This window comes from Melanerpes formicivorus, unplaced genomic scaffold (assembly GCF_026170545.1).
Source record: "Melanerpes formicivorus ecotype bairdi unplaced genomic scaffold, bMelFor1.0.p_v2 SCAF_12, whole genome shotgun sequence".
Classification (NCBI taxonomy): Eukaryota; Metazoa; Chordata; class Aves; order Piciformes; family Picidae; genus Melanerpes; species Melanerpes formicivorus.
The window spans coordinates 11,857,330-11,884,825 of record NW_027142364.1 but is presented as its reverse complement, the minus strand read 5'-3'; the positions used below and the strand labels follow the sequence as shown (position 1 = coordinate 11,884,825).

General features: G+C 41.8%; 1 protein-coding gene across 3 annotated transcripts in view; it reads left to right on the top strand.

Moving 5' to 3' along the window:
- PPP2R3A (protein phosphatase 2 regulatory subunit B''alpha) overlaps positions 1–27,496 on the top strand; it is a 54,111-nt gene that overhangs the window by 15,381 nt on the left and 11,234 nt on the right. For 2 of the 3 annotated variants that reach the window (XM_068145379.1, XM_068145380.1), the window contains exons 3-7: positions 15,034–15,294; positions 17,243–17,346; positions 20,008–20,110; positions 21,950–22,024; positions 26,945–27,031. In XM_068145379.1, coding sequence (XP_068001480.1) covers positions 15,034–15,294; positions 17,243–17,346; positions 20,008–20,110; positions 21,950–22,024; positions 26,945–27,031 — 630 coding nt within the window. Of the gene's footprint in view, positions 1–7,181; positions 7,596–15,033; positions 15,295–17,242; positions 17,347–20,007; positions 20,111–21,949; positions 22,025–26,944; positions 27,032–27,496 lie in introns of those variants that run through there. The other variant, XM_068145381.1, reaches the window with a different exon arrangement.

Sequence of the window (27,496 nt, the reverse complement as noted above, 5' to 3'; positions counted from 1 at the left end):
TATTAGACTGTCTCTTAACAGCTCAATGAGAATTGAATGTGTGGTGCAGCAGACACACTGGAGGGAAGGGAGGCCATCCAGAGGGACCTTGACAGGCTGGAGAGGTGGGCACAAGCCACCCTAATGAAGTTCAATAAGAGCAAGTGCAGGGTCCTGCATCTGGGTCAAGGCAATCCCAAGCACAAATACAGGCTGGGCAGTGACTGGCTGGAAAGCAGCCCTGAGGAGAGAGACTTGGGGGTGCTGGTGGACAAAAAGCTCAACATGAGCTCTCACTGTGCGCTTGCAGCCCGCAAAGCCAATCAGATCCTGGGCTGCATCAGAAGTGTGGCTAGCAGGTCGAGGGAGGTGATCCTCCCCCTCTACTCAGCCCTGGTGAGACCCCACCTGGAGTACTGTGTCCAGTTTTGGAGCCCCTATTACAAGAGGGATGTGGAGGTGCTGGAACGTGTCCAGAGAAGGGCCACAAGGATGATCAGAGGGCTGGAGCACCTCTCCTATGAGGACAGACTGAAGGAGTTGGGGCTGTTCAGTCTGCAGAAGAGAAGGCTCCGAGGTGACCTAATTGTGGCTTTCCAGTATCTGAAGGGGGCCTACAGGAAGGCTGGGGAAGGACTTCTCAGGATCTCAGGTAGTGATAGGACTAGGGGGAATGGAATGAAGCTGGAGGTGGGGAGATTCAGGCTAGATGGGAGGAGGAGGTTCTTCCCCATGAGAGTGGTGAGACCCTGGAATGGGTTGTCCAGGGAGGTGGTCAAGGCCCCGTCCCTGGGAGTGTTTAAGAGCAGGCTGGATGAGGCTCTGTCCAGCCTGATCTAGTGTGGGGTGTCCCTGCCCATGGCAGGGGGGTTGGAACTAGATGATCCTTGTGGTCCCTTCCAACCCTGAATGATACTATGATACTTCTCTGTTTCCCATCTCTGAGCAGACTCGCACAGCCTTTGTTCTCTTCATCACCAGTTCCTAAAGAGAGAGATCCTCTATGCACAAAGATCAGAATCTACAAACACTGGGTTTTCTTTTCTCTGTAACCAGCGCACAGAGTCATTGTGGAGTCTCCATTGCTTGTATCTCTCAAAGGTGGACTAAATCTTCCCACAAAAAGAGGGTCTTAATGGGAGCCTGCTTTAGAAGGAAGCCAAGGCTGTCTGTCCAGCCCTCAGTGTTTTCCAATTGGTAATAAGTGCCAGATTTTCAAGGTAACTTGGTGCCAAACTTCCAACCCCACAGAAAGTGTAGCAAGCGGCTTCAGTTTCCAAAATCAGCCTTCTGCACAGGCACTTTAAAAGAGCCCAGGTTGCAAGTGAACTTTTACAGCCCCTTCTATTTGGAGCATGAAGTGCACGTCTTTAAAACTGTTTTGTTTCCTGAAAATGCAGGTGTTTGGTGTAATTCTGGAAGGGTTTCTGTGACACTACTGAGATCATTTTAGACTAGGCTCTCCAAGTGTTTCTGATGGTTTTTCTGGGCATCTTTGCTTCATCTGATATATCCAGCAAGGGAGTCTTTTTTCCTTGAGGAGTACAGAGTCAAGAAGCTCTAAAAGCTCAGAAGTAATCTTTTATAATATCCATTCTTGCTTTGTATGTTAATTTACAAAATTTTCTAACTAGCAGACTTAAAAAAAAACACCTCCTTTGATAGTGTGACACTGACTGTGGCAGTTTTTCTATAATACTTGAAAACTAGATGCATTTGCACTGTCATCAGTCTGGTCACTTCCCAGCTTCTGTTTCCTTTATCACTCATGTAGCTTGTGAGTTTGCTCTCAGCCTGCCTTCTGTGGACATGCAACACAGCCCCATACTGCAAGAGCTCTTCTCTTCCATCTAGCATTATAATCTGTTTTGTGTGGATGCCTAGAACCAAAGATCACAAGACAGGGTAGCTGTCTTGGGGGGGGCCCAGAGGAGCTGGAGAGGGCCGGGGTTGAGCACTGCACAGTATGGACACAGCTGGTACTCTCCTGAGGGAGTTAGTCCCTAAAGGAATGAGCAAAAGTAGTCTCAGCTGCTGGCTCCATACTTGCTCTGAGGTTTGCTGTCATTTATAGCATGGATATGGACATAAGGCCCTCTCTAGGTATAGCATCTGGGGAATGCACCCATGTTCCTGGAAAAGTCTGTCTGGAGCTCAGTGTGGATTCTGATTTAGTTACACATGTGTGCCTGAATGAATAATATGTAAACTATGTGTTATGTTTTCTTAAGGCTCATAAAACTGTTATCAAATAGTTATGTACACACACAAACCCCCCCGAGATCTAATAATACAGTGGAAACAGCTCAGCTTACATTGATGTAGGTTGTGACAGTTTTAATGTCCCTCAAATTCTAAGCAATGAAAAAAGAAAGGGAGAACCACTTTTAGAATGAACTGTTTGCTGTCTCTGTTGGTCTGTCCGTGTAGAGATCTCTGCTAACTTGTCTTGGCAACAGGCTTTCTCTTTATCATAAAAGCCAATTATGCTTGTACACAGAGAACAATAGAATTACTTGCCTCTTCATTTTCAAAACAAAAATATTTAGAAACTAGGAAATGAATACTCAAGAAGTCCATCAATTTTACAGAGCACATGATGAGCACATCATCCTTCTTTCAGGCAGACCAGGAAGCACTGCGTACTTTCAGACTGTCTAACATTTCCCATTCTGAGATCCGGTTTTCCACTGCTTATCTCTAAACCTACAACTGTTTTAAAACTTCCTGTTCTGTGTGCCTGTCTTAAGCTGATCTTTTTAATATGCTGGGTTTGAAAAAAAAATAGTTCAATAAAAACAGCTTAGTGTCTGTTAAGTCTAGCTAAAAAGCCCAACTATTGATCTGTAATTTTTCTCTAGCTAGGAGGGCAGTGAGGAGCTCTGGGCAAACTGGTGGGTATGAGGGAAATGGGGGAAACTCAGACCAGTGCATAGTGAAGAAAGTGGAGATAGAAATTCTTTGACTTTATCTGCATGAGTGTTAAGAGTTTCTGAAAGGTAAAGGGTGCTACCTTTAGAGTAAAATGTTTGTCTTTTGCAAAGTCCTTGGAAAAGTCAGTGGTGGATGTTTTTGCAGTTAACCTCTCTGTGCCCTTTATCTACCTGTGTACAGCATGGCTAATTTGACAGAAGATTTAAATTCAGTTAATGCTTGCATAAGAATTGGTACTTAGTGAAAGTACCCTAGAAGAGTCTGTAAGAAACTTAGTTGTCCCGTTTTCAGAGTCAAGTTTGAATAATGCAGAGCTCTGCTCCAAGTCCTGCTCATCTGTTTTAAGAGCTGTTGATAAAAATCAATAATTTTTGGACCAGAAACCAGGACCAAGGTTTGATATGAAGAGGCCTCTTATTTTGACCTTGCTTTTTGGGTGTCCCTTCTCTAAAGGATTTACTTGTGTAGTGAGCCAGAAAGAGCAATTCTACTTCCAAGTTGTTTCCTCTGTGTCTCTACTTCTATTGCATGGTTCTGAATTTTACTTTCCACTAGGCTTATATACAAGATAGAAATTTTAGTTAGGCTTGTTTTCTGTGAGGTTAGTAAGTGGAATTGCTCACACGGACATCAAATGGGTGATACAATTGTTTCTGGGCAGGGATTGTGGATCTGTCAGCAGGGGGTTTACAGTTTGCAGAGTTGATAATGGTTTCAGACCACCTTGTCTAACCACATTATCTCAGATGGTAGAGCCCTGAGTGAAGTCTCCAGAGGCTGCTTCATGCTGCCTTATGTTTCCTCTGGGCTGGGTTTAGGTAGCTGCTATCTAATCCTGCCTTGCCTGAAAGACTGATGGAGTAGGTACTGCTGGGACCTTCAGAAGTGTTCTTAATTTGATGTGCTCTAAAACATTGTCCTGAGGCTTCGCACCTTGCTTTTTTGTATCAAAATGTCTGTGCTGCATGCTCAAAAAAGTGACCCTAAGATGGCTCTGAGTGAAATTAAGACTGTATCACGCTCATCTAAAGTTAAGGTGGGCAACTTCATAATTCTTTCCCTTCAAAATGCTGCTTCGTAGTTCTGTGTGCTTTTGTTTGGCAGACTTAATTACATGCTTATGAAGGCTCTTGGGTGGGGCAATTAATTGTAAAAAGCAGCTTCTATGACATTATAGTGACCAACTGTAATGAAATAATCACATTTTCTCAATGCATCTGAAGTACAGTGTAAAGCTTTTCTCTGGAAAATCAGCTTTCATCTTACATGGTTCTGATCAGATATTGATAATATCTATCAGTTAAGCTATAGACACAATATTCAGTCTTTAAAATAAATTAATTACTCAGTGCTTCTAAACCTAAAGAGTGAAAAGGGGGGGGGTGTATATATACACTATTGTTTTTTTTCTGTCTGGTAATAGTTATTGAAATGAATGAAAATAATAAGTGAATCTTAAAGTGTCTCAGAATCAAAATGGACAGGAAAAAAAAACATTCAATCAGATTAAATGAAAGCAAGGAAGGTTGGACCAGATGATCCTCAATATCCCCTCCAGCCTTGTATTTTATGAATTAAAAGAACTGGTACCAGATGCTTAGGGACATGTTCCTGGCATGCAAGCTGCTTTGGTAATCAGGGCTGATAGAGCCTCTGCTTGTGTGTGGTTGGTTTTTGTTGAAGCACACATATAAAGATAGGTGAAACAAAGCCCTGTGACATTGAGTTTTTCAGCCTCGTTGACTTTCAAACCAAGAAAAAGTCATGCTGCTGCTGGAGAAGTTTAATCTGGTTTGCAAACAGTTGGAGCTGGTGCCTTTCTAGGCTCTGCAGTGTGCACTGAATTGTTGCAGCCAGGCCTTGGGGGACAGTAAAGTCCCATGATGATTAAGTCATCTAAATCTTTTAGGACTAAGCTTCTAGCTTTAGGCACAGGTGAGGTGCTATGTTCTGATGGCTAGCAAAGACCATCTTTTGGTTTGACCTTATGCTTAAACTGGGTCACTTGTGGCAAGGAGAAGCACTGAATTTGACTTTGTTTTGTTCAGTTGAGCTGTAGGCCATTGATGGCAGATTTTTCTGCTGTGGATTTTGTTCAGCTGACTTTGAAACTCTTGATACAAGATTCCCTTACTGCCGGTTTCTTGTGTCCCTCTGTTTTTATTCATACCAACCTTGTGCGCTTTGAGAATAGGCTGTGCTAGGAACCTGCTCTAATGCAAAAAAAAAAAAGGAATCCAGACACAGAAAGCCTAGCCTTCAGATAACCTGGAAAAATACAAGTCATCAGTGCAAAAAAACCCCAAAAGTCTGTCGTCTTTTGTGACTGGTTAATTGTGAATGAATAGGAGGTGGCTGATTTGGGGCTTGGTTTGCATTATTGTCGGGTGGGGTTTTGTTCGTTTGTTTTGTTTTTTAAGTCGGCTAGTGGCTGCTGGATTAGTAAGTCTCTTTCGAGCATGCATCTTGTAAAGCCCACTGTAGGTGGTCTGGATGCAGCTGTAGATAGTTCTTTGAACTGCATTTCCTCTGCAGTCTGTAAGCAAAGTGAGAGTTTAGTGGAAGATGAAGTACATTTGACACAGAGGATTTAAAGTAAATCACCTTCTGACATGCTGCTATATGAGATGTGCAGGACTCGCAGTTCGGTGGAGCCTTGTGGGTTCCTTTGGCATTGCCTTAATGTTTAGGAACAATTGTTAGTGTAAGAAAAACAAAAATTTATTCCAAAACTGTCTCATATATATCTGTATAACCTTCACTTAGTGGCTTTTCCAGTAAAAATATTCCTGCTTGCCTTTTTGGAGCTCCCTCTTCTCATTCCTGTCCTTAACCATCAACTCTGTTAGGTTTCATATTCATTTGCAGGGCACGTGGCGAAGTGGAGGCTGATGACATTGTAGTAACCTTGCAATTCTTCAGGCTTGTAGTCATGAATATACATCTGGATGTAGCAGCTTTTTAAGTTCCCAGCTTGCACAGCTCAGACATAGGTGCAGTGACCTAAAGGCACCCAAACTTTGCTACATTCTTGTTCAAATATTCTTTTATGAAGAAGTGGATTCCACAGCCCAGGTTGTGGGACCATGGCCTGATCCAGGAGAGAAACCTAGGGATTTTGATACAGATTTATGAAGAAGTTTAAAAAAAAAATAAATCCTTTTGTGAGTGTGCTGGAGGTCTCCCTGCCTTAGTAAAGAGCCTATCTAACTGCACAAGAGCAAATCTGTGATAAGAGCATCCTTTTGGATAGGCTGCTTCTGTGTCTGTCTGTCGTACAGTCACAATACGTGGTGCTGTATTGGATTTAACTTTAGGCCTTTGGCACAAAACCAGGAAAAGGTCATCAGAAGCACATGTGCCATAAAGCTTTCTGTTTGTGAGGCCCAGTGAGACCTCTTTCTCATTTCTAGTGCACTATCTTGATACAAGCCCTACTAGCTAGAAATGGGATGTTCTCTGTTTCTGAGCATAGAAGGTAAACTGGCAAGTAGCTGGGACTTTTAAAATCAGGCAGGGAAAGTACAGACTCAGTGTTTGCTCATATTGTAGAGTAAGAGTTGGATTTAGGCCTTTATTAAGCATCACTGTTGTGATAGGAGGATTACACATTTTAGCCTAAACAAAGTCTTGAGCAAGAATTTGAAGTTGACTTGTTCAAGGTTGTGCAGAGAGAGGAAGGCTACTGTCAACTGAAAATTGCTTTGCCTTAGCTTTGTGAGTGTTATGGGGAAAGTGAATAAAAAGAATGGTGCATTTTGGTGTCTCTATGAAACTGTTTTCTGAAGTACTGCTTCAGAATGTCTGAGCTTTGTTATCCAAAGTGATTCTTATGTCCTTGCTTGCCTTTAAAGAAATTAAATTATTTGCCTTTTCCAAGCAAGAAGGAAAACTTATGTTTTCTGAAAATTACAGCCTTTGGTCTGGAGTGGGAACTAATGCTGATCTTCTGTTTCATCACCTCAGAAGCAGGGACTTTAAACCACTGGCATCGTGTGTTCATAAGCCTGGGGTGAGAGCATATGGTTTAACCCCGTCTGAGTCCATCTGGTGCAAACTTGCACCTCAGGTTTCAGCACTGAAGCACATAAAGTCAGAACTATTGGGGAAGATGGTATATTTAGCCACTTCTACAGTGTATCTAATTATAGCACTCTTGGTAGTGGTGGTGGGTGCTTCCTTTCCCATATTACCCCTGGCCTATTACAGGCCAAGGACGGATTGTCTGTCATATAGCCAGCAGGGAAATAGATTCTGTTGTAGATCATATTTCTCAATTAAAGTATTACAGGAAGGCAGAAGATCCTGGTGGTGCTGAATGGTACTTTGAATATCAATTAAAAAAGGGAGGTTTGGATTCAGGAATGAGATAAAGTCTCTAGATGTTGTCCTTGTGAAGAGAGAGAAGACATAGTATGTTGAAGCCATTTGCCATTTTTTGCCTGTAAAAATCAAAACCAAGAAAGCAACGTGCTGGTCTTGACGTGGTATCCTACAGAGTCCCTGTGCCCCTTCTGGAAGGGGCAACATCTGCTTAGGAGCTGACCAGGATGATGATCAAGGAGAATTCTCTGCGGAGAGACCCAGACTTAGGAGGGGAGCTAGCTTTCCTTGCGAAGGGCTGTGACTTTGTTCTTCCATCTTGCTTCAAGAGGCGGCTGAAGTCATTCCAGCAGGCCCAGGTTTGAATGCTTGGTGTTTCTTTTCCTTTTTTTTTTTTTTGTTGGTGCTTTGTATTTTTTAATTGGATCAGAGAATAAAGCTGTATTCCCTCTAGGAGTATCTATTTGCAGAAAGTTATTCACAGCTAGATACCAGCAGGTTTAAAAATAAACTCTCTAGGCTTAGATTGCAGGGTTAAAACGTCTTTGTAAACAAGGGGGGGGGGGGGGGGGAAATTAACAGCAAGGGCAGTGATTTAGAAATTGGAGGTAGTCTAAGACTTTTCAATCTTTTCTGTGTGTTGTTGTTAGGTGGGTTTTTTTTTAAGAAAATCTCTGTGTGTGATTGTTCTGAATGTCTCCTGTTGCATGTGGGACCACTGCAACATTCTGTTGTTTCAAGTGAGTTGTGCTCTCTACTGTGCAAAATTTCTGCACTAACCAGCCTGCCTGGCTTTGGGGCTTGTGATTTTACCATCTCAAGGTACTTCTTGCTCTTTCATACTATCACTAAGCTGGGACTGAAGGAGATCATTTGGGTTGGAAAAGACCCATAAGATTGTGGAGATGTAGCCAAAGAAATGGAAACTGCAATACAGCTATATTTCTTGGTAAATCCCAGCTGCTGTACTTGCTTTCTGGGGCAACTGCAAAAGACAAACATAATTTATGCTAGGCCACCAAATGGGCACAGAGCCACCCCAGATTTACAGGGAGTCACAATATGCTGAAATTGGCCCATCTTGAGCTTCGTCTCTATTTAAATAATCAGTGACCCAGTGAGGAAGTTAAAAGTTGAAATGCTCAACAGTGCATCTGTCTCCTAAGAAACAGCTATTAAAATTGCTCCAGAGTATATTGTAGCACGTTTCCCCGCCCCGATATCTGGTGGCACGGAATAGTACATATGAGGTTAATCTCTGGAACACGTTTTTTCACTCCCTAGAGGAGAATTGAATGAGGTAATAATGTGTAGTAATGGCTTGGGTGGGGACCATGAGTAATTCAGAAGAGACTAACTGGAATGGTGCAGCACAGCAAAATTGACTCTCCAGAGTTAGTCTGATCACCTAAAGATTTAATCAGGGTATGGTTTGCAGGGAGAGATAAGATCTCCTGGTAGGTCAACTGGAAAAGTTGATTAGCCTTTGATACATGAGCCTTCCAACTGGTCTGAAGTAGGAGCAGCAGCCTTCACTGTTAAATGCATCGAGAATAGCAGTTCTGGGGCTGCAGATTCAAGGCAAGTGAATCAATGCAGTGGGCGATTTCAGCTGAAAAGAAGATGGTCTTGCTTCTTATTCCTTTTCTTCCAGTGCTTGTTGCCCCTTGCTACATTCTCACTGTCACCTCTATCTTGCTCTTGGGCCCCATGGGCCTTTCTGTGAACTGGATTAACTTGGAACATTGTAGAAGATTATCCAGCAACAAAGCTGAGTCTGTTTTCTGCCTTTCCAAATGGGACAAATCTGTTCACAGAGAGGTCTGGCAAGCTCTGCAGCTGTCATTTAGAACGCAGTGACAATGTATGCTTGGGGGTGGAGTACAAGAGATGGGAGTTCTTCTACTTGGCAGCAGTGAGATGTTAATTTTGTGCCTTTTGGAGCTATTCTTTATGGCGTGTGCTGTTAGTGTGGGATGACCAATAGTAGAAGTAATTAGGCTAAGTAAAGATGTGCTAGCAGGAGGGAAGGTAATAAGGTGGTGACAAGGAGCAGAGAGATGGGTGATGGGTAGTTTGTGAAACATGTAGATATTGACCAGGAAGGTAGGGGAGGACAAGGTATGTTGTGCAACCCATATTTCTTCTAAGAGCTGTAATTTCAGTTCTTGTGCTCATCTTTTGCAGGACTATTTATGGAAGGATTGGAGACCTTCCCATAGCAGTGTTGATACAAAGGGAGGTAGCAAGGTTTCTAATGGCTTGTAGGAAGACTATTCCTAATACTAGCTCATGTCAGCACTGGTTTTCTCCAAATCTTAAACTCCTCAAGACAGAACTTTCCCCTACCCTCTTCCAGTGACCTCTTGCAGGCTGTACTCCTCTAAGGTAAATTCATCCTCCAGCCTAACCCTCACAAACTGCTGTTCATAGCTGTTGCCCCTTTTACACCATAGAGTCATAGAATCATTTGGGTTAGAAAATGCCATTAAGATTGAGTCCAACCATTATCTAACTGTTCCACATCTGGTGCTATACTGTGTCCCTTGGCAACATATCTGCATCTCTTGTTTGTGAACCCTTTCAGTCAAGGAGTTTCTTCTAATATCCAACCTAACTCTCCCCTGGTGCAACTTGAGGCCTTTTCCTCTCATCCTATGAACTTGTTACTAGGGAGAAGAGACCACCCCCCATGCACTACTAGAGAGTTTGTTCATGTAACTGTGCTTCAAATAACTGTAGGCTGTGATTAGCCCATCCCTAAGCTTCCTCTTTGCCCAGCTAACCACACCCAGCCTCTTGGGCTCTCCTGCCCCATGCTCCTAATCCTGGCTATCTGAATTGCCTTCTGTAGATGCCTGTTCTGTTTCTCTTCATCCATTTTGAAGTGAAGGCCTGAAGCTGATTGCAGCAGTCCAGAGGCAGCCTCGCTAGTGTCAGGCAGAAGAGATAATAATTTTCTGTCTTTTCCTGGCCCTATTCCTAATGCAGTCTGGTACATAGTTTGCCTTATTTGTAAGTCACCAACACTGCAGGCTCATCTGCACACCTTCTCCCCCACATCCCCCCTCCCTTGCAGCATAACTGTTGCTCAGGCAGTGGGTTCCCAGCCTAAACCCATGTCTAGGATTGCTGTATGCAGGTGGAGAGCTTGGCACCTTTTCTCATGGAAATAGTTGAACAGTTTGTCAAGGCCTCTCCACCCAAGGTTCTGCCTTTCATCCTGCTGGCCTTGCCCCTAGGTAAGTCATCGGGACAGATGAGAGCTCTGGTGGAGCTTCTTTGAGGAGTGGGGCTTTATGTCCGCTGTTGTCCTTCTCTCTGGATTTATGTGGATGTACACTGATTGTTTTCTCCATGGAGTTTGGAGTGTGAACTGAAGTATATCTGTCTCGGGAAGGGCAGGTGTAGGATCTATAGGCATATTTGTCAGTGGAGGCATATAAGGTCTGTGGTTTCAAAACTCAGCTGGATTGATCTAACTAGGTTGATCTAGAACTTGATCAAGCCCAAGAGTTAGCCATGTGTCCCTTCTTATCTTAATCCTTTTGTCATTCTGTGTTGCTTAGGTAGAGTTTGTTTTCATTTTTGTTTTGCTTCAACTGGATTTTGTTTCTGATGCTGAGTTTATAATTTATAGTAGAAGATATTCTATCCAGAAATGCATTTCCTTAGAGCCTCTTTGTGTTGTTTGGAGCCATGTGCAGATGACCCTTTGCTGTTCTTACTGTCCTTAGAGACAGATAAGAAAGAGGCAGCAGAAAGCTATAATGATGGGAAAGGGCTTCAGAGAAGGGAAGGAAAGGAAAGAGAAAGTCTCAGGCAACAGATACAAATCAGCTCTGGAGAGCTGAGGATCTTGGAGGATGGCTTGTGTCCAGTTATCATCAGACTTCAGAAAGACAGGAGACATTAAGTCAGCACTGTGGACTGTGAGAAACCAGGCTGAGTCACTTACCCTAGAAAAGAGGATTACAGAATCCTATTTGGAAAAAAACAAGAAACTGGTAAACTTATTATCTAGGATCCTCTTGAAGACTGGGGCCAAAAAGGAGGAGTAGAAAGTATTTAAGCACTTGATGTGATACTGCTTCCTTTTGGAGCTTTCTGCTGGAACTGACAAGTCCTTGAGAGACAGGTCTGGTTGGCAGAAGTGTAGTGTTTGTGCTTTGATTGTGTAGTTACAGTGAAGCTGTGGTTCTGTCTGGTTTATTTAGAATGCAGATGTCACTGTTTGAGTCTGTCCATAAATAAATTGTATGACTGGCAAAAGGTGGTACAGTGAATAGTTAAGGTAAATGACACTATACTATGGAGCAGGATTTAAAACTGGCTTTCATCTCACCTTCCTCTATGGCAAAAAAATGTTGGCTACTAGTAACAAAGCCAAAAGACTTATTACAGGGTTTGCAGTTTCCTTTCTTGTTGTCCTTTCTGAAAATGCATATTCCACTAAGCAAGCATTGCCACAGAATTTCCCCTCCTATCACTTTCATGCTTTCTTCCCAAATAGTTGTCGTTAACTCCCTGATGTCTCCATAGTGGTTGACAGCTGGTTTTACCCATCCTGGAGTATATATTTGCAAGATTCTTCTAGGGAACAGGATCTTCAACTAGTTGCTGCCTGTTGTTTTTCCTTTGTGTCCTTGTAGACAGCCTGTTTCTTATGTGAGGGGGGAGAAGGCAAAATTTAAACAATTTATTTCTGTTCCTGAAGTAGAATTTTCTGAAAATAAGCCTTCCATAAGCAATGCTTTCCCCTTGTTTGACTTGTCCTGAGAAGGCATTATTCAGTCTCATTAGGAAGGTCAGCTGCAAACCTGTATCTGGACTGCCTCCCTACTTTGACGCTTAGCAGCATTCTTTGCATTACCCCTGTAGATGTCCTACCTTCTTCTGGCTTGTGTTGTGGTTATGGATCAGGAAGTTAATGTAGATTGTTGGGTCCTGGTTTGTGGCTTTTGAGGGCTGGTACCAAGTATTGCTAATTCCAGCAGTACTTGCAGGAAAATTAATTGCTCTGCTCTTCAGAAGGTGGAGGCCAGGGCAAAGTCTATGATAGAACAGTATGTTGGTTTGCTTCCCTTCAGTTTATTAAATTTGAGTAATTTCTTGTAGTTCCTTGTGGTCCTGACAGCTGGGAGTGTACGTGTGTAATTAAAGAGATTAATGAGCAATAAACCTGTTTCTGAGAAGTGACTCTTCAAGAGAAAAGGATGTTGAGTCCTATTATAGAAGTCAAGTGGCTGCAGATGGCACCTCATTGTCTGTTCCAGCTTTGCATTGTTTGTATGAATATGGTGCTGTGAGAGACCATCAGGGATTTCCCCTCTGTTGGAATCCAGTAAGTGAAAACTGAGTGGAGTTGGGTCCTGTCTGGAAAAGCCACTAGCTAGGCAGGGCAGACAAGGTGGGAGGCAGCTTGTAAAAGCAGAAGTGATGGTGTGTGAGTTCTCCAAGTCAAATCACTAGCTTAACTTGTATAGCAAGGTCAGATTCATTAACCCCCTAATTCCCAAACGGAGCCTTCTTGAAAAGATCTGTCACAGGGAGCTTTATTCACCCCTCTTGCTTAGCCTCCCTTCGTGAAGCAGACAGCCATGGGAGGAGGGTGGATCCTCATATACCTCCAACATGCAGCAGTGGCTGCTCTGGGACATGCAATCCCTCCCCAGAAACAGTCAGCCTGTTTGGGTTTTGCTTTCATAAAAGCAAAAGGAAGCCAGAAGAAGGGTTTTCAGGTCACCTACCTGCATTGTGGGAAAGAGTAACCAGGGCTGATGTTTACCCTGTCCAACATCCTCTTCAGCCCCAGTCTGAGACTTGACTCACTTTGAGCTCCAGCATCACTCTGTATCAGACACACAGATGTGCAGTAAGTGAGAGAGTAGGAAGAGTCAAGGAAGATGGGAGAAAAAACAGATAGTGGTAGTCAGGCTTGTTCTCAAAAGGTTGAGAGCTATATTGAGGACCTTACAGAATCTGAATACTGGTATTGATAAACTCAGAAATCCTGAAGGCTGAAAGTAATCTTCAGCTTTTCCTTGTGTTGTAAGACACAGGAGAGGAGGCCTGAAAGAAATCCAAGGTTCATGTGTTCTGTATGAGCAGTTACAGTACAAAAATATGCATTATCTGGCATGTGTGCAAGCCTTCCTGCTCCTAAAATGGGACAGCCTTTGGGAGAAGGAAGACATCCCTCCCACGTAAAATACTGAAGCACAGGAGTGAAAAGGAAGAACATCCTTCCACATCTTGTTTTACAGGTCTCTGAAGAATAGGTTATAAAGTATTATGAAGTGCAGGTAAAAACAGGGCTTATGGAAGCTTCTACAATTCTCCTTCCTGAAAGCAAACCCATGGGAAGTTTGGATATTTAGTATGTGTTAAGAAAAAAAGCTCTGAGTTTCTGGAAAATAGGAAGGCAAAGAATTTAGTCAGTTCATCATATACATTCTTCTGTATTTAATGAACTCAGACTTGGCCCCTTTATCTGAAAACCACGTTGTTTTGAGATAATTAGAATAAACAAATGGAAAGTTGCAGCTGTATTTATTTGACTATTGCCTTATTAGCCTGTTATCATATATGTTATTCTATTAATAATAACTCTCGTGTCCAAGCCCATTGTGCAAGAGGCAGGCTTATCACCTTTTCCCAGTAAAGTGTGGATTCATGGGGCAGTGGGAAATTCCTCATCCCTCAGCATTCCAGCATCTGAATTCTGCTGCTTACACTGTAACTACTTTTCAGAGTTTTAAAAAGGCTTCTGTCTCAAAAGTTACATGGTTTTGAATCTCATAATGTACTTTAATCAAATGCCTTTTATGAAAAGTATTGATGTAGAGCTAGAACTATAGGGTTGCAGAGATCCCTTAGAAAGGTGATCTAGTGAGGATCACCTTATCAGCCATGCTCTTACTACAGTTAGGAGAGGAACAGGAGGATGGCAGAGCTGCCATTCAGTAGAGATGGGACAAACGACCACATTCAAACAAGTGTGCCAAAGGCCTGGCTTCAATTCCCCATTTTCTCCTTGTTTTTCCACAAATTATGTAGATGCTGATCAAGTGAAACCTTTGGGTGCTTTGCCTGCAAAAGGACTCTTTCAGCTGGTGTTGCAAACACATTTTGCACTGTGTTCTCCATCATGTGGGTGCCTAACAACAAACTGTGCTGGCTGCTTGCAATTCCCAGTATTAGAATTGATTTGCCAGTATTTGGTACCTTGAAACAAAATCAGGTCTTGGGCTGTTTAAGTTGGGCATAGACTAACAGGCTTCTTGACATTTAGAAGACAGTCTTGCAAACCTTTTCTTATATTTTGAAGCAATGCCTTAGCAAAAATAATTATGTTCCCAAGGGATGGAAAATGTGGATGTTCTGAATGTAAGTGTGCTCATACATGAGGCCAGACATTTGAGCATGGGTTCTAGTTCTGAAAGGAAATACTAAAGAGCAGGTTTGAGGGCAGAATGACTTCACAGTGACCAGCCTGAGGAGAAACAGCATTATCTGTGTTCGTTGGCATTGCTAAATTGCAGTTCTGAGGTGGTTCAATGGTATACCATAATCCACAGCTGCATGCAGAAAATGCACAGAAACTACATGAAAGCAGATGTGGCATATCCCAAATTTTCCGTGCTTGGTATTACAGAAGTGTTTTGTCCCTGTGCTGTTATTTAGTTGTTGGTGAGCCTTAGTTTTTGTGTGAATCAGTAAGAGCACAAACTGTTTTCTCCTCCTGCTCTGTATGCCACGCTGTTAAAAGTATTTGTTATTAATTTATGTCTCCAGGTTCAGAGTAAACAAGAGAAGAAACCTGGAACTTCATCCCCAGTCTCTTTGACCTCCACGGTTAGCCCTTGCTCTCTCCTGCCTGTGAATAAAGCCGCCAGCAGTACGCCTTTGTCAATAAACATTCCACGTTTCTACTTCCCTAAAGGACTTCCGAATATCTGCACTAATCATGAAGAAATCATTGCCAGGATTGAGGAAGCCTTTAGAGAGTTTGAAGATGAGAAAGCAAACATCTGTCAAATGGGGAAAATTGCTAAGGTAACTATTCTGTAGGGGGCTTGAGGGGTGTTTTTGTTTGCTTTGGATTTTGAGTTAAAGCCTGAAACTAAAACTAATAAAGTATCTCACAGCTGTTTTAATTTTTAGTGAAAAAAGAACCAACCTCTTTTTGCTCTGAGTGGATTTGTTTAGGTTAAGAAAGCAGTAAACAAAAGAGCTCAGCATGCTTTTTGTAAGATCTGATGTGTTTGCTCTTTCCTGTGTTGATTTGCAATCTTACAGATGTCTTATCAAATGCAAATTGTATTTTTGTTTTTGTGTTCCTCCATAGTCAAAACACTCAAAAGATGACAGAAATTTAGTATGCCCCTTCAGGTAGTGCCAGCTACCTTCTGTGTGGTTAGCTGCCCCACTGATCTGGATGCAGTTTATTGCAGCGTTGCTTGAGAAAGTAGCTTCCAGCCTACATCTCCTTGGACATAGTAGAGGGAAATGCTTACTCAACCCTCACCCACTGAGATGCATATGTTCAATATCCATAATGCAGGTGTCAGCAGACTTGGAGTTGTTACAGTTTGCTAATGAGTTCTTGGCTTCAGGGAACAAAACACAGAACTTGAGTGGGAGCTTGATGCAGATGGGTGGTTCTATTTTCTCCTCCTTCAACCACGGATTTTAGTAACACTGATCTAAAACTAGGAATTGTCAGACATGTCTCGTATGTTCAGATTGCCCTGAATGCAGTTTTGGCACTGCAGATTGAGCAATGATATTCTGGCCAAGAGGAGCATTTGTTTTCCAGGAAGGAAAACTTGTCTGAAAGGAGAGAATAGGTTGGGGGTGTGTGTGTTTGGTTTTAGAGGAATTGAGTAGCATTATTTATAAACCATTATTGATAACGTAAACAGAAAACATTCTTTGCTTAACTAAGAAAAGTTTTGAAATTGATTTTTATGACAAGGCAGACAACTGCATGTGACCTGTCACACTCAGACTGGGAAAAGCAGGAAGGTAGTGTGGAAGAGACCCCTACCTTCCTGTCTGGTCTCTGCCCCTGTCCATGATATTGATACCAGTTTGGGAGCTCTGAAATAAATGCAAGGGAACAACTTACACAAAGGAAACAATGGAAGGTAAATGTCATTCTTTCCTCAGAGGAGCTAAACACCTGTAGAAATACAGTCGTCTGACATGGTTGGTTAAATCTGAAAGCAGGTCTTAAGCTGACTGAGGTTCCCAAAGAAACATGCAGACCCAGGCAAAAAGTTGAATGGGCTTGAAGGAGAGTTTTGCTTAGCAGAAGCGGTGACAGAGGCTTTGTGTGGCATCAGCTGCTCTCCTTCCAAGGCCTGTGCTCTGCCAAGGTTCTGATACTTTGTCTGGAGTGAAGAGGAAATTTTATGAAGTTGCCAGGAGGGAAATGCTTGAAGCCATTTTCAAGCCTGGTTTTTTGAGGCATTGGACAGCTTGAGCTGTCACTGATGGTCATTCTGAAAGCTAGCAGCCTCTGCAGATGCTGGTCGAAAAAGTTATTTGGGGAGTCCTTCTGCCAGAATCGGCCTCTTTCCAAATCTGGTTCCAGTTTTTTGTTATCGTGCTGAGTTCTACCGGCGTTGGGGAAAATGGACTGCCCTCGTGGAAGGCACTGCACTGAAAACTGAGACGGGAATTGCTTCACCTTCAGGCATTTAATCATTAATTGTCCATAATTAGAATTTAAGTTCCCTTGCTGTCAGTGAGAAGTCAGCCTTTTCCAAGCCTGACAGGACATATTTCTCAGCTACTTAAAAAGGCATATGACAAAGTAGAAAGGTGTTGGTGGATTCTGCTCCTTGGCATACAGTAAATAGCTTTTTGTCTAACCCATGTGCCATGACAGCTTTATTTCCCTTACGTAAAAGTCTAACTGGTGAATTTGATGTGTAAACAAGCAGACTGCTCTTGAGATTGCTTTTGTACTCATCTTTATTCTGGTGTTTGATTACAGACATGTGACTGCCCACTCTACTGGAAAGCACCTATGTTCATTGCATCAGGAGGAGAAAGGACAGGATGTGTGTCTGTACACTCATTTGTATCTATGTGGAGAAAGTGAGTACAGCAGATCCAAAACTCTTTCTGGAAATAGAGAGCAGCCTGACAGAATTTTGTTTGTTTGTTTGAACACCAAACTTCTCACTTTCTCATTTTTCAAATAGTTGTCTCACTTGTAGAGGAAAACAAAATGGCTCAATCTCCATCAGCTTAAGTTTTCTTCCCCCAAACTCCCTAAATGCTTATGTCCATGTATAGGTAATGAGATGTTAGTCTGGTTGGCATATCAAATTTAGTAACACACTTCTAAGAAGTATGTCAGCTACTCTGAAATGGCTGATAGATGGCCATGGATTTTGCATGTATTTCTCTCAGGCTACCATGCTGCTACACAAGCATGCTAAGCAAGTGCCATATGGGGGCGCTTTGCCCCCAAATGCAAGTGCCATTTGGGGAGAGGAGGTGCATGATAGTGTTGTTACAGGACAGGGAGGAGAAATGTAAAATAAAAAAACATCATTAAAGTGTATTACCTTCCTCAAGCATGCCCTGTAATAAATCTATGGGGCTTGTCAGTCACTTCCACATACCATTGTCAAGGCTTCTTTTAGAAACTGAGAGGTCTGCTCATATTGTGTGTGGACTCAGAGGTGAGAGATGGAACAGGCTTGCTCTCTTGCCTGCTCTTTTTCTCCTCCAGGGCAATTCATCCTTTAGTCTACTTTGTGAAACATCTGCACAATGTCTTCATCTTGTATCCAGAGAGAGTTCTAATTTTTCACTTTATAGGTTGCTCTTCAGATTCTTGAGGTAGCCTTTAACTCTGAATTCCCAAAGTATTTCCTGTGATAATGTTGTAAAAACAGCTTCTAGTTATTCTGGACAAATTGCAAAAATGTTAGGGGTGACTGTGATCAGTAAATTTTTCTTGACATATATATTTTTTTTTTCCTTAGGTTCCCCCAATTACTCCTAATTAATTCCTTATGTATGATACCACATATTTTCATTCCTGACTTTCACATCCTTCAGATACTTGCAGCCTGAGGTCATGCCCCTCTTCTGTATTCTTTTAACCACACCATTTCCAAGCCCAGTTTTGTATGGTTTTTCTCACTTCTCTTGTAGAAAAATTATTTGGATTTGGTTTTCTTTTTCCTTTCCTCTTTCCTTTAAGAGTTAAAAATTTTCACTTGTTTTTCTGGAAACATGATAGAAATAGAACATTTTTGCCAAAGTTAGACTACACTTACCTGAGCACAGGCACAACTTTAAAATAGGTATCTTGAATTGCTGATGCCTATTTTCATGCATCTTCCTAGGTGACCTGTTTCTTCAAAATGCTGCATGCATACTGGTGTCATTTGTAATCAGTAGGAATTGCTGGGTATACAAGACTTCTGAGCAGTGAACTAAAAATTTCATTGTAAAACTACTTTGGCATTCATCTTCACTTGCCTGAATTGTTTGTTTGTTTGAAAGCTGAAATGTTAGCACAAGTTTTCTGCAGCTAGTCTAGGATGTATCTGCTAATTGACAGCGTGATATGAATGTGCAGCTAATAGGATTGCTTGTCAGCCACTGGATTTTGTTGTGGTTTTTTGTTCTGTCTTGGGAGAATTACCAAAGAAAAAAAGAGAAGTGTTTGGTTTTGGTTTTTGTGGTGGGTTGGTTGGTTTGTTTTTTTTGTGAAGGGTGGTCAGAATTAGCAGCAAACCAGTCCCAGTGTGGTCTTTGCAGGAAAGCTACAGGCATCTTAGCACTAGGTTAGAATATGAGTTTGTACACTTTTGGGAGGGCAGGAGGTGGATAATCACTTGTAGTAAATAATTAACATTGCATTTGCATTTTCAGAGTTACTAAAGAATGCAGAGCAGTTTTCTGAGCACCGGGTTGTTTCCTTAGTACTCGATGAACGCTTTCATGTTTAATATAACTGAATGTTCCCTTCTGTCATAAGGCCTCAGTAGTGCTATGGTAACTGTCATGAAGTTTCTGTTTTCAGGAGTATTTCTATGCAGAGCGAATCAAGTAACTGCGATGCCTTTTGACCAGTGTAGTATTTTGGATTAAAAGAAAGCAGACACAAGAATTGGTGTCATAGGTGAAAACTGTCAACCTAGGGAATGAGTTTAAATGCTTCTCTAGATACTCAGTCCTACTAATTCTTCCATGAGGCTGTTCTCCATGGCTTCAGTGCACAGCAGCAAGCTCAGCTGTAATCAACAAGGGATGCCCTCTTTTTTTACTTTCTGTGGAGTGATTTCTCTGCTTGAAAACCTAGTCACTGTAGATTGGCAATATCCTCAAATATTGAAAAACAGAAGTGTTTAAGGTCCCTTCCAACTCAGACCACTCTGATTCTGTGATTAAATTGGAAAGCATGTGTGTTATGGCATCTCACTAGGTGGATCCTGTTGACTTCCAATGAGATCAGTGAGCACATAGCACTTTGAAAAGATAGCAAACTCACTGAGACACTGTGGAACCGGTGAGAACCATCTCCAGTAAGCAACTGTTTCCTACAGCAATGTCAGCATGGAAAAAAGCTCCACTGGGGGGAAGTACCTTGATGTTGCTGAAAGATACTGAAAATGGATACTGGTAGTCTGAGGTCAACTTTGCATAAATCAGTGTAAATGTATTGCGTAAATAGATAAGGCATTTGCATCCTGTAAGGTTTGAAGTGGTTAGAGTAACTCTTCATCTCTCTTGTAGAATCCTACGTAACTGCCATGATGATGCATGCAGATTCACCTACCTTTTAGCAAAGCCTAACTGTGACTACCTAGAGCAGGAGGACTTCATCCCACTGCTTCAGGTATCTTCAACAGCTCAGCAGTGAATGGCTGGGGAGGGAAAGCTATGTTTATTTTGTAACTTCTTTATTTTCATGGCTTTAAATGTTTACCAAGGACATGCAGACCTTTGACTTGAGCAGAACCTGGGTGGGGTTTAATTTGGAGCAAAATAGAAATAAGCATTTTAAGTGGATTACTTTGTATATGTGCCAACCAGCTACCTAGCTTGCTGAAGTCTCTGAGGACTGTCAAAGCTTTATTCAGCCTTTTGTTATGGTTCATATTTATTAATGTCTGGTAACCAGGCTGACATTTTCCCCATTTTTCTAGATGGTTATTGGGAGAAAATGCATGGTGGTGTTGGTACTCAAGAACAGCATAAAAGCTTAACAGAAGAGCTGTAAAGGTTGCTTGAAAAAAACAATTTTAATTGAATTTGTGTGTCAAGACTGCCAGATAAAGTATCACATGGAAAAACCATATTGTGAGAAACATATTACATTTCAAATTGGTCTGTGAATGCCTCTAAACCTGCTAGTGCACAAGTCTCACTGCTGATTTATTTTTTCCTAATATTCAGGCTAAATCTGTGCAACCTGGCTTCATTCTTTTTATTCACATGTGGTATTTTTACAACATCAAATTGTTGTTCATTCTGTATGGTCATTCAGGCAGGCTCTGGACAGATTTAGGCTTTCTTTATAATTGCTCACTAAATCAGGTCCAGCTGCTCCTCTGATAATGTTGATGTTTTTTCTGAGCTTTTCCTCATATGCCTAGGTTTCTTACTCTGTGTTACCCTTTGTGAAACCTCTGTGGAGATTCTGCTTTGAGGAAAATTTTTGTCTGCCCTGGGTATTTCTGTGTCAAACCAAACTGGGACTGGGATGAGTAAAGTTTCTCATGTTCCATTTTGTCTGCCTCCAGCTGAGCACACTACCTTTCCTGATTGATTGCACCTCTGCTGCTTAGCTACTGGTGCAATCAAAGGCACGTATAGTCTTGTCAGTCAAGCAGAGCGCAGCAATATTACACCAACATTTCAGACACTGAATCAGACTGTCTAAAACTTGGTCATATCACACTCCTAAAAGCATTGCCTGCTATATCCTTGTGCCATGTCATGATACAAGCAAAGCACAACTTTGAATGCTTTTTTAAAGGGTAGAGAAGTCAGGCATGTAGAAATTACACCATGATTCAGAAAGGATCTGAACTGATTCATTCAGTATCTGAGCAGTTTCGCTATGGTTTTGGCCATTTGTTTCTTGGCAGATTTGGCATCATGAGCCTGTGTTCTGCTTACAAAAAGCTGATCTTGAGAAAAAGGCATTTTCACAGGTTGTTCAAGTAAATTTTGGAAAAGCAGTGATCCTATCTGTGTGATTTCTGAGGCTCACAAGAGCATTCATTGTTGTTGAGAATGCTGAAGGTGACTTTTTCAACCTTTTGAGGAATGCTTATTTCTGACACCTAGCTCTAATAAGTGTCAATATCTTCAATGAGTGGAGAGAGGAAAAAAAATATCTTGGAGAGGAGATAGTTGCATGGTCAACTAATATTTTTTTTTTTTTCTTTTCTCATTCAATAAAAATGGAGTTTTCATCTACTCACTAACTCTCTTCCTTTGTTTTTCTGTCCTTAAGTAAATCAAAATGGCCCTACAGGTGCGTATTGCCCAAAACTGTATTCTACTTCTAATTCTAGAGGGTTCACTTTATAGATTAAATGATGTCATTTTAGTTTTATTTTTAATGCTGCAAATACAGTTTCAAGAGTATTGGTTTATAAACCCACTAGCATCTAAGTGCTGGAAGGAGAAGAAAATCTATTTCATTTTATTTGGTCTTATCTTACAGGATGTGGTGGAAACACATCCCGGCCTGACGTTCCTGAAGGACGCTCCAGAGTTCCACTCCCGGTATATTACGACGGTAGGCTGGCTCTTTTGATCTCCTGTGAGACTGCTGTGCCAACCCTCCCTTTGTGATTTGTTGCTGTTGCCATCAGCCAATCCTTCAGATACTTTCAACAAATATAGGTGTCTTTAACATTCTTGGCAGTAAGTTATTTTAAGAACTACTTCCAAAAGAAAAATTAATCTGCCTGTATGGACAAGAGGTTATTCAAAAGGTTAATAATGATTCTTTCTGGTCTTAAGCAAATCTATAAAAACAGCTTTTTTGGTCTTTAGTGGTGGTGAGGAAAAATGAGAGGGCCTTCTTTGGTCTTGGAGAGCTAAGTTACTCCTAATTCTGCTGAGACAAGGATGGCTGTATGTTTAAAGATTTCTGTCTCTTAGGCATGGAGAATCTGTGGCTGTTCCATAGTACAAAGCATCCATTGCACATAGGTGTCTACTGTCCAACTCTCCTGTCATTTACTCTTGCCAAGAAGCCTGTCTAGTCTTTCTGAGTCTCTGACCCTTTGTGACTACTGTTTGTTGTTGGGTTTGTCCTGTATGTTTGCTCCAGCTTTGCAGCTAGGCTGGCGCTTTGCCTGAATGATTTTGTAGGGGTTCTAAGTCTTTAGCTTGTCTTGTGTTGAGTATAAACCTGGATAAAAGGTATAAATGTGAAGGTGTTTTATCCCTGCAAAGTGAAATAATGATAGACCTGATGGGGCTGTATCCTAACAGGGCTCAAAGACGTAGTTTCTCCTGTTTGCTTGCCAGGGTCTGCATGGGGGCCAGCTGTACCACATACTGGCAGCTGGGAGATTACTGGCAGACACAGACTTGTTGCTTTTCTGTAAGGAGCAGATGGCATAAAGACACTGCTGCTCTGGGCCAGTCTTGAGCTATGATGCTAATGTCTTATGAAAATGTGTAACAAGAATAATTTGTAAATGTTTTAGATGCTCTTGAATGTGACAGTGGCCATCAGTCTATTAGCAATGTATTTAATCCCCATGGAGCAAGGCAAGAGATGCATCAAGTGTAGTTACAGGTATAACAATGGCCAGGGCATTATGGAGGCATATGAATGGGTGAGTGTGAAAGGTGCCTGTGGCACATGTACCTCCTAGTATTTGGTATTTAAAGCACATGGAGGGTGAAAGCTTAAAGATTTAAGGTCACATTAGCATCAGTTTCTGACTGCAGTGTCACCCAGGGTCTTTTTTGCTAGTGAGAAGGTGAAGATACAATGTTTGGTTGTCTTTGTGCTGTCTGTTGGGTGGGTACAAAGATGGTTCTATGCATTTGCCTTTACAGGTTCCTCTTAAGTTCCTGTGTTTTTCAGGGTCTGAAGGAGGGAATAAAGGCAAAAAACAAATGTAGAGTAATCCCCCAAATGATCACCTTTGTGCTTTCTGGACCTCATGGAGGTGCAATGTGTGTTCTGGCCTGAGAGACCCAGCTATATGAAGCTGAGTGTTCATTTCAAGCTAACTGAGGTTCAGGCTGATGCTAAAAAGGGCCATATATTTTCCTTCCTTTCTCTTTTCCCACAATTTTACCATGTACCTGTGAGAGGTGCTGCGTGGCCACCAAAAAGCAGTCACAGAACCAGACCAGAACCATAAGTACTTGAAACTCCTCAGTGTTTCTTGATTCAGCTTGTCTCTGCTGTGCTGTTCTTCCTTAGTCTGAGCCTTTTGCAATACTCTGACAGAGGTGGCTTCCTGGGCTTGCTCCCAGTCAGCCAGGAAACAGTGGTGCTTGTGGTTGAGGTGAATGGTGTGTAGTGGTTAATCTTACAAAGCTGTGATGTCCCTCACAGACTCCTTGTGCTAGCAAGACAATGCTCTTCTGGGTGTCTGTGCCAACACATGGTTTCCTTCTCAGCTCAGCATGTTTAGCCTTGGCCAGATCACTGTATTGGAACAGTCAAGATCTTGGGAGACAGTGGGCAGTTTTTGGTCCAGTGCAGCAGTGGCTGTCCTGTCTGATACCAGGAGTTCCTAATTCTCACATCTCATTCCATGAGCACTTTGGCTCTTCTCTCCTTAATGCTACAAAATTTAGTATTTCCACCAGCAGGTGATGAAGGAAACAGCTTTGTTCTCGGATTTTGAGACTTCTTGGATACTTTTGCTCCCTTGAAGGTAGAGTGCCTTATATCTCCCTACAGAGACAGAGTGCTCTATCTGCCATTAGTGCAGGAATTACATCTGATTTTTGTGTTACAGATGAGGGCCGTAAGGAGACACTGTCTTCATTTCTGGGTATTGCATCTCTTGGTTGAAATCACTGGAGAGTGAGCTAACAGTCTAGTATGGGTAAGAGATGTATGTACTTTTCAGGGTTTTTTAATTTTTTTTTCCATCTTTCAGAGGTGCCTTTTAGATACAATAGGCCCTCATTTAATCTATGAGCTGTTGCACTGCCAGGATACTAAACGTCTTGTGTTTCTTTCAGCAGAGATCCAAGTCCTGAAGCTGGTGAAGAGTGCAGAATATCACTTGGCATTTATTATAAATGCTTTAAAATGTGACTTCTCCCAGGCTGTGCAAACAAGGCTCAGCACTGCGTGTTGCTGCTGAAAAGCTGAGCCAAGTAAAAACCATTTGGCAGAACACTGCTTGTTGACAAATGCACCAGCTTATGCACTGTCACCAACGTCAATGTGTAAGGGGAGGATGGCCTGCAGCATTAAATAAAGTTTTATGGCCTTTTCTAGAAATGGTATTGCTTTTGTTGTTCTATGGGAAGACTTGGAAAAGGTCTGGGACTCCCCCGACGATGGTTTGGGTGCTGGAGGTAGATTACATGAGAGTTATGGGCAAATAGGAAGGGGCTCCCCCTTCCAAAGGCTTACATACTGCATTCAGAATAAATAATCTTCCACACTGTGAAAAATGAAGCCAGTAATGTCCCAAACAGGGATATTTTGTGGTCTTTTATTATCCTGCAGGCAGAGGAGAAGAAAAATTGCTGGTTACAGGTCTTCTGATTCTTTGGATTGTTGTTTTTTTCCTGAGTCCTTGGAATGGTGTGAGAACTCTGTATCTTTAAGCATTGCTACAAAGTTGTCAGGTGTGATAATGGGTTATGTATGAGGTGAGACCCATTTCAGTCTCTGAGCTGTTGTGTAATCTGGAAGCAAAGGCCAAACAAAATCCAAAAATAGAGTCCAGAATGGCAGGGCCTGCCAGAGGCATTAAAGAAGAAATAAACATAGAGCTTTATTGTGCTTAAGACCAGAAAAGATCATTGTGATTACCTAATCTGACCTTTTCCATTACACAGGCCATTACAACAGAACATCACTCAGTGATTGCTATAGTTAGGATAGGTGAGTGAGTTTGTTTGTTTGTTTTTAACTGAATTGACACCCAGCTTTAGAATCATAGAATGGTCTGGGCTGGAAGGGACCTTCAAAGGTCATCTAGTCTATCCTTCAAGCCTGGAGTAATAAAGAGCCCAGCAGGGTTTCTTTCAGAATTGTCCCAGTGGTTACTCAGTGGCAGTGTGAAAAATGCATTCTTATCTGGCTGAATTAGGCTGATTTCAGCTTTTAGTTATGTATTTCATGAGAGACAAAAAGTTTTAAGCTGTCTCACATCTCCCATGTTAGGCTTTTAAGGACCAGGATAGCTACCAATAGGTGTCATGTTCAGCTAGGTTGAATATAGTAGTATTCTCTCTTCAGGGTACATTCTGAGTCCTCAAATCACTCTTGTTACTCTCAAAATTATTTGTGTTCATCATTACTTACTGTCTCACTAATCTGTGTATGCCAAAGGAGGCTGTAGGCCACAATTTCATCCCTGGTTCCAGATCTGTTCTGGACTAAGAAGCAGTGCTTACGTGACACAGTCGAAGCATGACCTCTAAATGGTGATTGCCTACTCAAAGATAGTTCTATCTAAGAAACAAACCCATCCCATTTAAGCAGATCAACTCCAGTAACTTATTTATTGTTGTGTAAAGTGTTTTGTGTGTGTGTTGGAATAGCATGTACTATTAAGGTTTACCAAAATTCTGGGATTGTATGTTATGATACCAGAGGCATCAAAGGTTGGCTTGTCTTAGGTTTGGTTGACAGAATTATATTCCCTAGATTTCAGTGCTGATAGTCAAAACAATTATATTTCTAATTTCTCTTGAAGCTGTTTGTTTTCCTCTGTTATGTTCTTGAATGTACTCAATCACATATTTGCATTTCCCCCCCACTTTGTGATATTTGCCAAGCTAAGAAGGAGCCAACTAGGAAGTATTCAGCTTGCTTTTTTAGGTACTTGGCAGCGTTCTCAGTCTCATACTGTGAACTGTTTCTCTTGAGTCCTCAGAATTCTGTGCATTTCCCCTCACGCTTTCTGTTCACTTTCACTAGAGGCAGATCAGTACAGAAGACAAATTAGGTTGACACCTACCTAAGATAAAGTAGATAGGTAATCTGTTGCTTACTTTCAGTGGAGCCACTGAAGATGAGGCATTGTTATTGAAACAATGGGTCAGATATCAGTTGTGGCTTTCATTTACATGTCCCACTTCCTCTTCAGAAGTCTAGATTTACTTTTTTTTTTTCTTGTGCAGAACTCTTTCAGCTGAGATCCATGCAAGCTACAATGTCTAAAACCTGCAAAAACTTGTTTTCCATGTGCTTCATCAGCACTTTGAACATATTTGCAGACATAAATAATGCATCTGCACGCTCAACGGTGTGAATTAGGAGCAGTGAAAATCTTTGCAGAGTGGAAATGGATAGTACTGTTTCAGGAGCAGATGTTTCTTTCAGATTGCATAGTGAGTTAAGAATAGTAGCATCAATAAAAAAACCCATCACAAATCAGTTTTCAAAGAAGTCCCCTTAGAATGCATGAATAAACAAAATAACTTACTACATTTAAATTCCCAAGCTGGTGTATTTCAGGAGTTTGACTTCAAGAGCACTGTTCATGTGTTGCAGGTTATACAGAGAATATTCTACACCGTCAATCGATCCTGGTCTGGGAAGATCACTCTAACAGAGCTGAGGAAAAGCAACTTCTTGCAAGTATGCTGGTTTCTGCCTGAACAAGATACAGCATGCATCATACCTTTGTTCCTTTACCTGTGTACTAAACAGTGAGGGAGTCCAAAGGCTCAGTGCCAGGAGAGTGCTGGAGCTAGTGGAGGAGTTGTCAGAGTTGAGATGAGAGAAGACAAAGGACTGGTGTAGCCAGGAGTGCACTGATAGAAGGTCAGGGGAAACTGCACCTGCTCTGAAGCTACACCAAGCAGATATGGTAGAGTTAGATAATGGTTGGACTTGATCTAAAAAAGTCTTGTCTTACTGAAACAATTGTATGATTATAAGTCAAAACTGCTCACCTCCAGCCCAACTTCAAAAGGAAAAATATCTTTAGGCTGAAAGCTCTGCTAAAGCAGTGAGACTTTTCTACTGCATCCTGTTCTTCCTTCCAGATGTAGTTTGCTTTATTCCTCAAAAGCCTCAAGCATGAATTCACAGTCTTCTCCC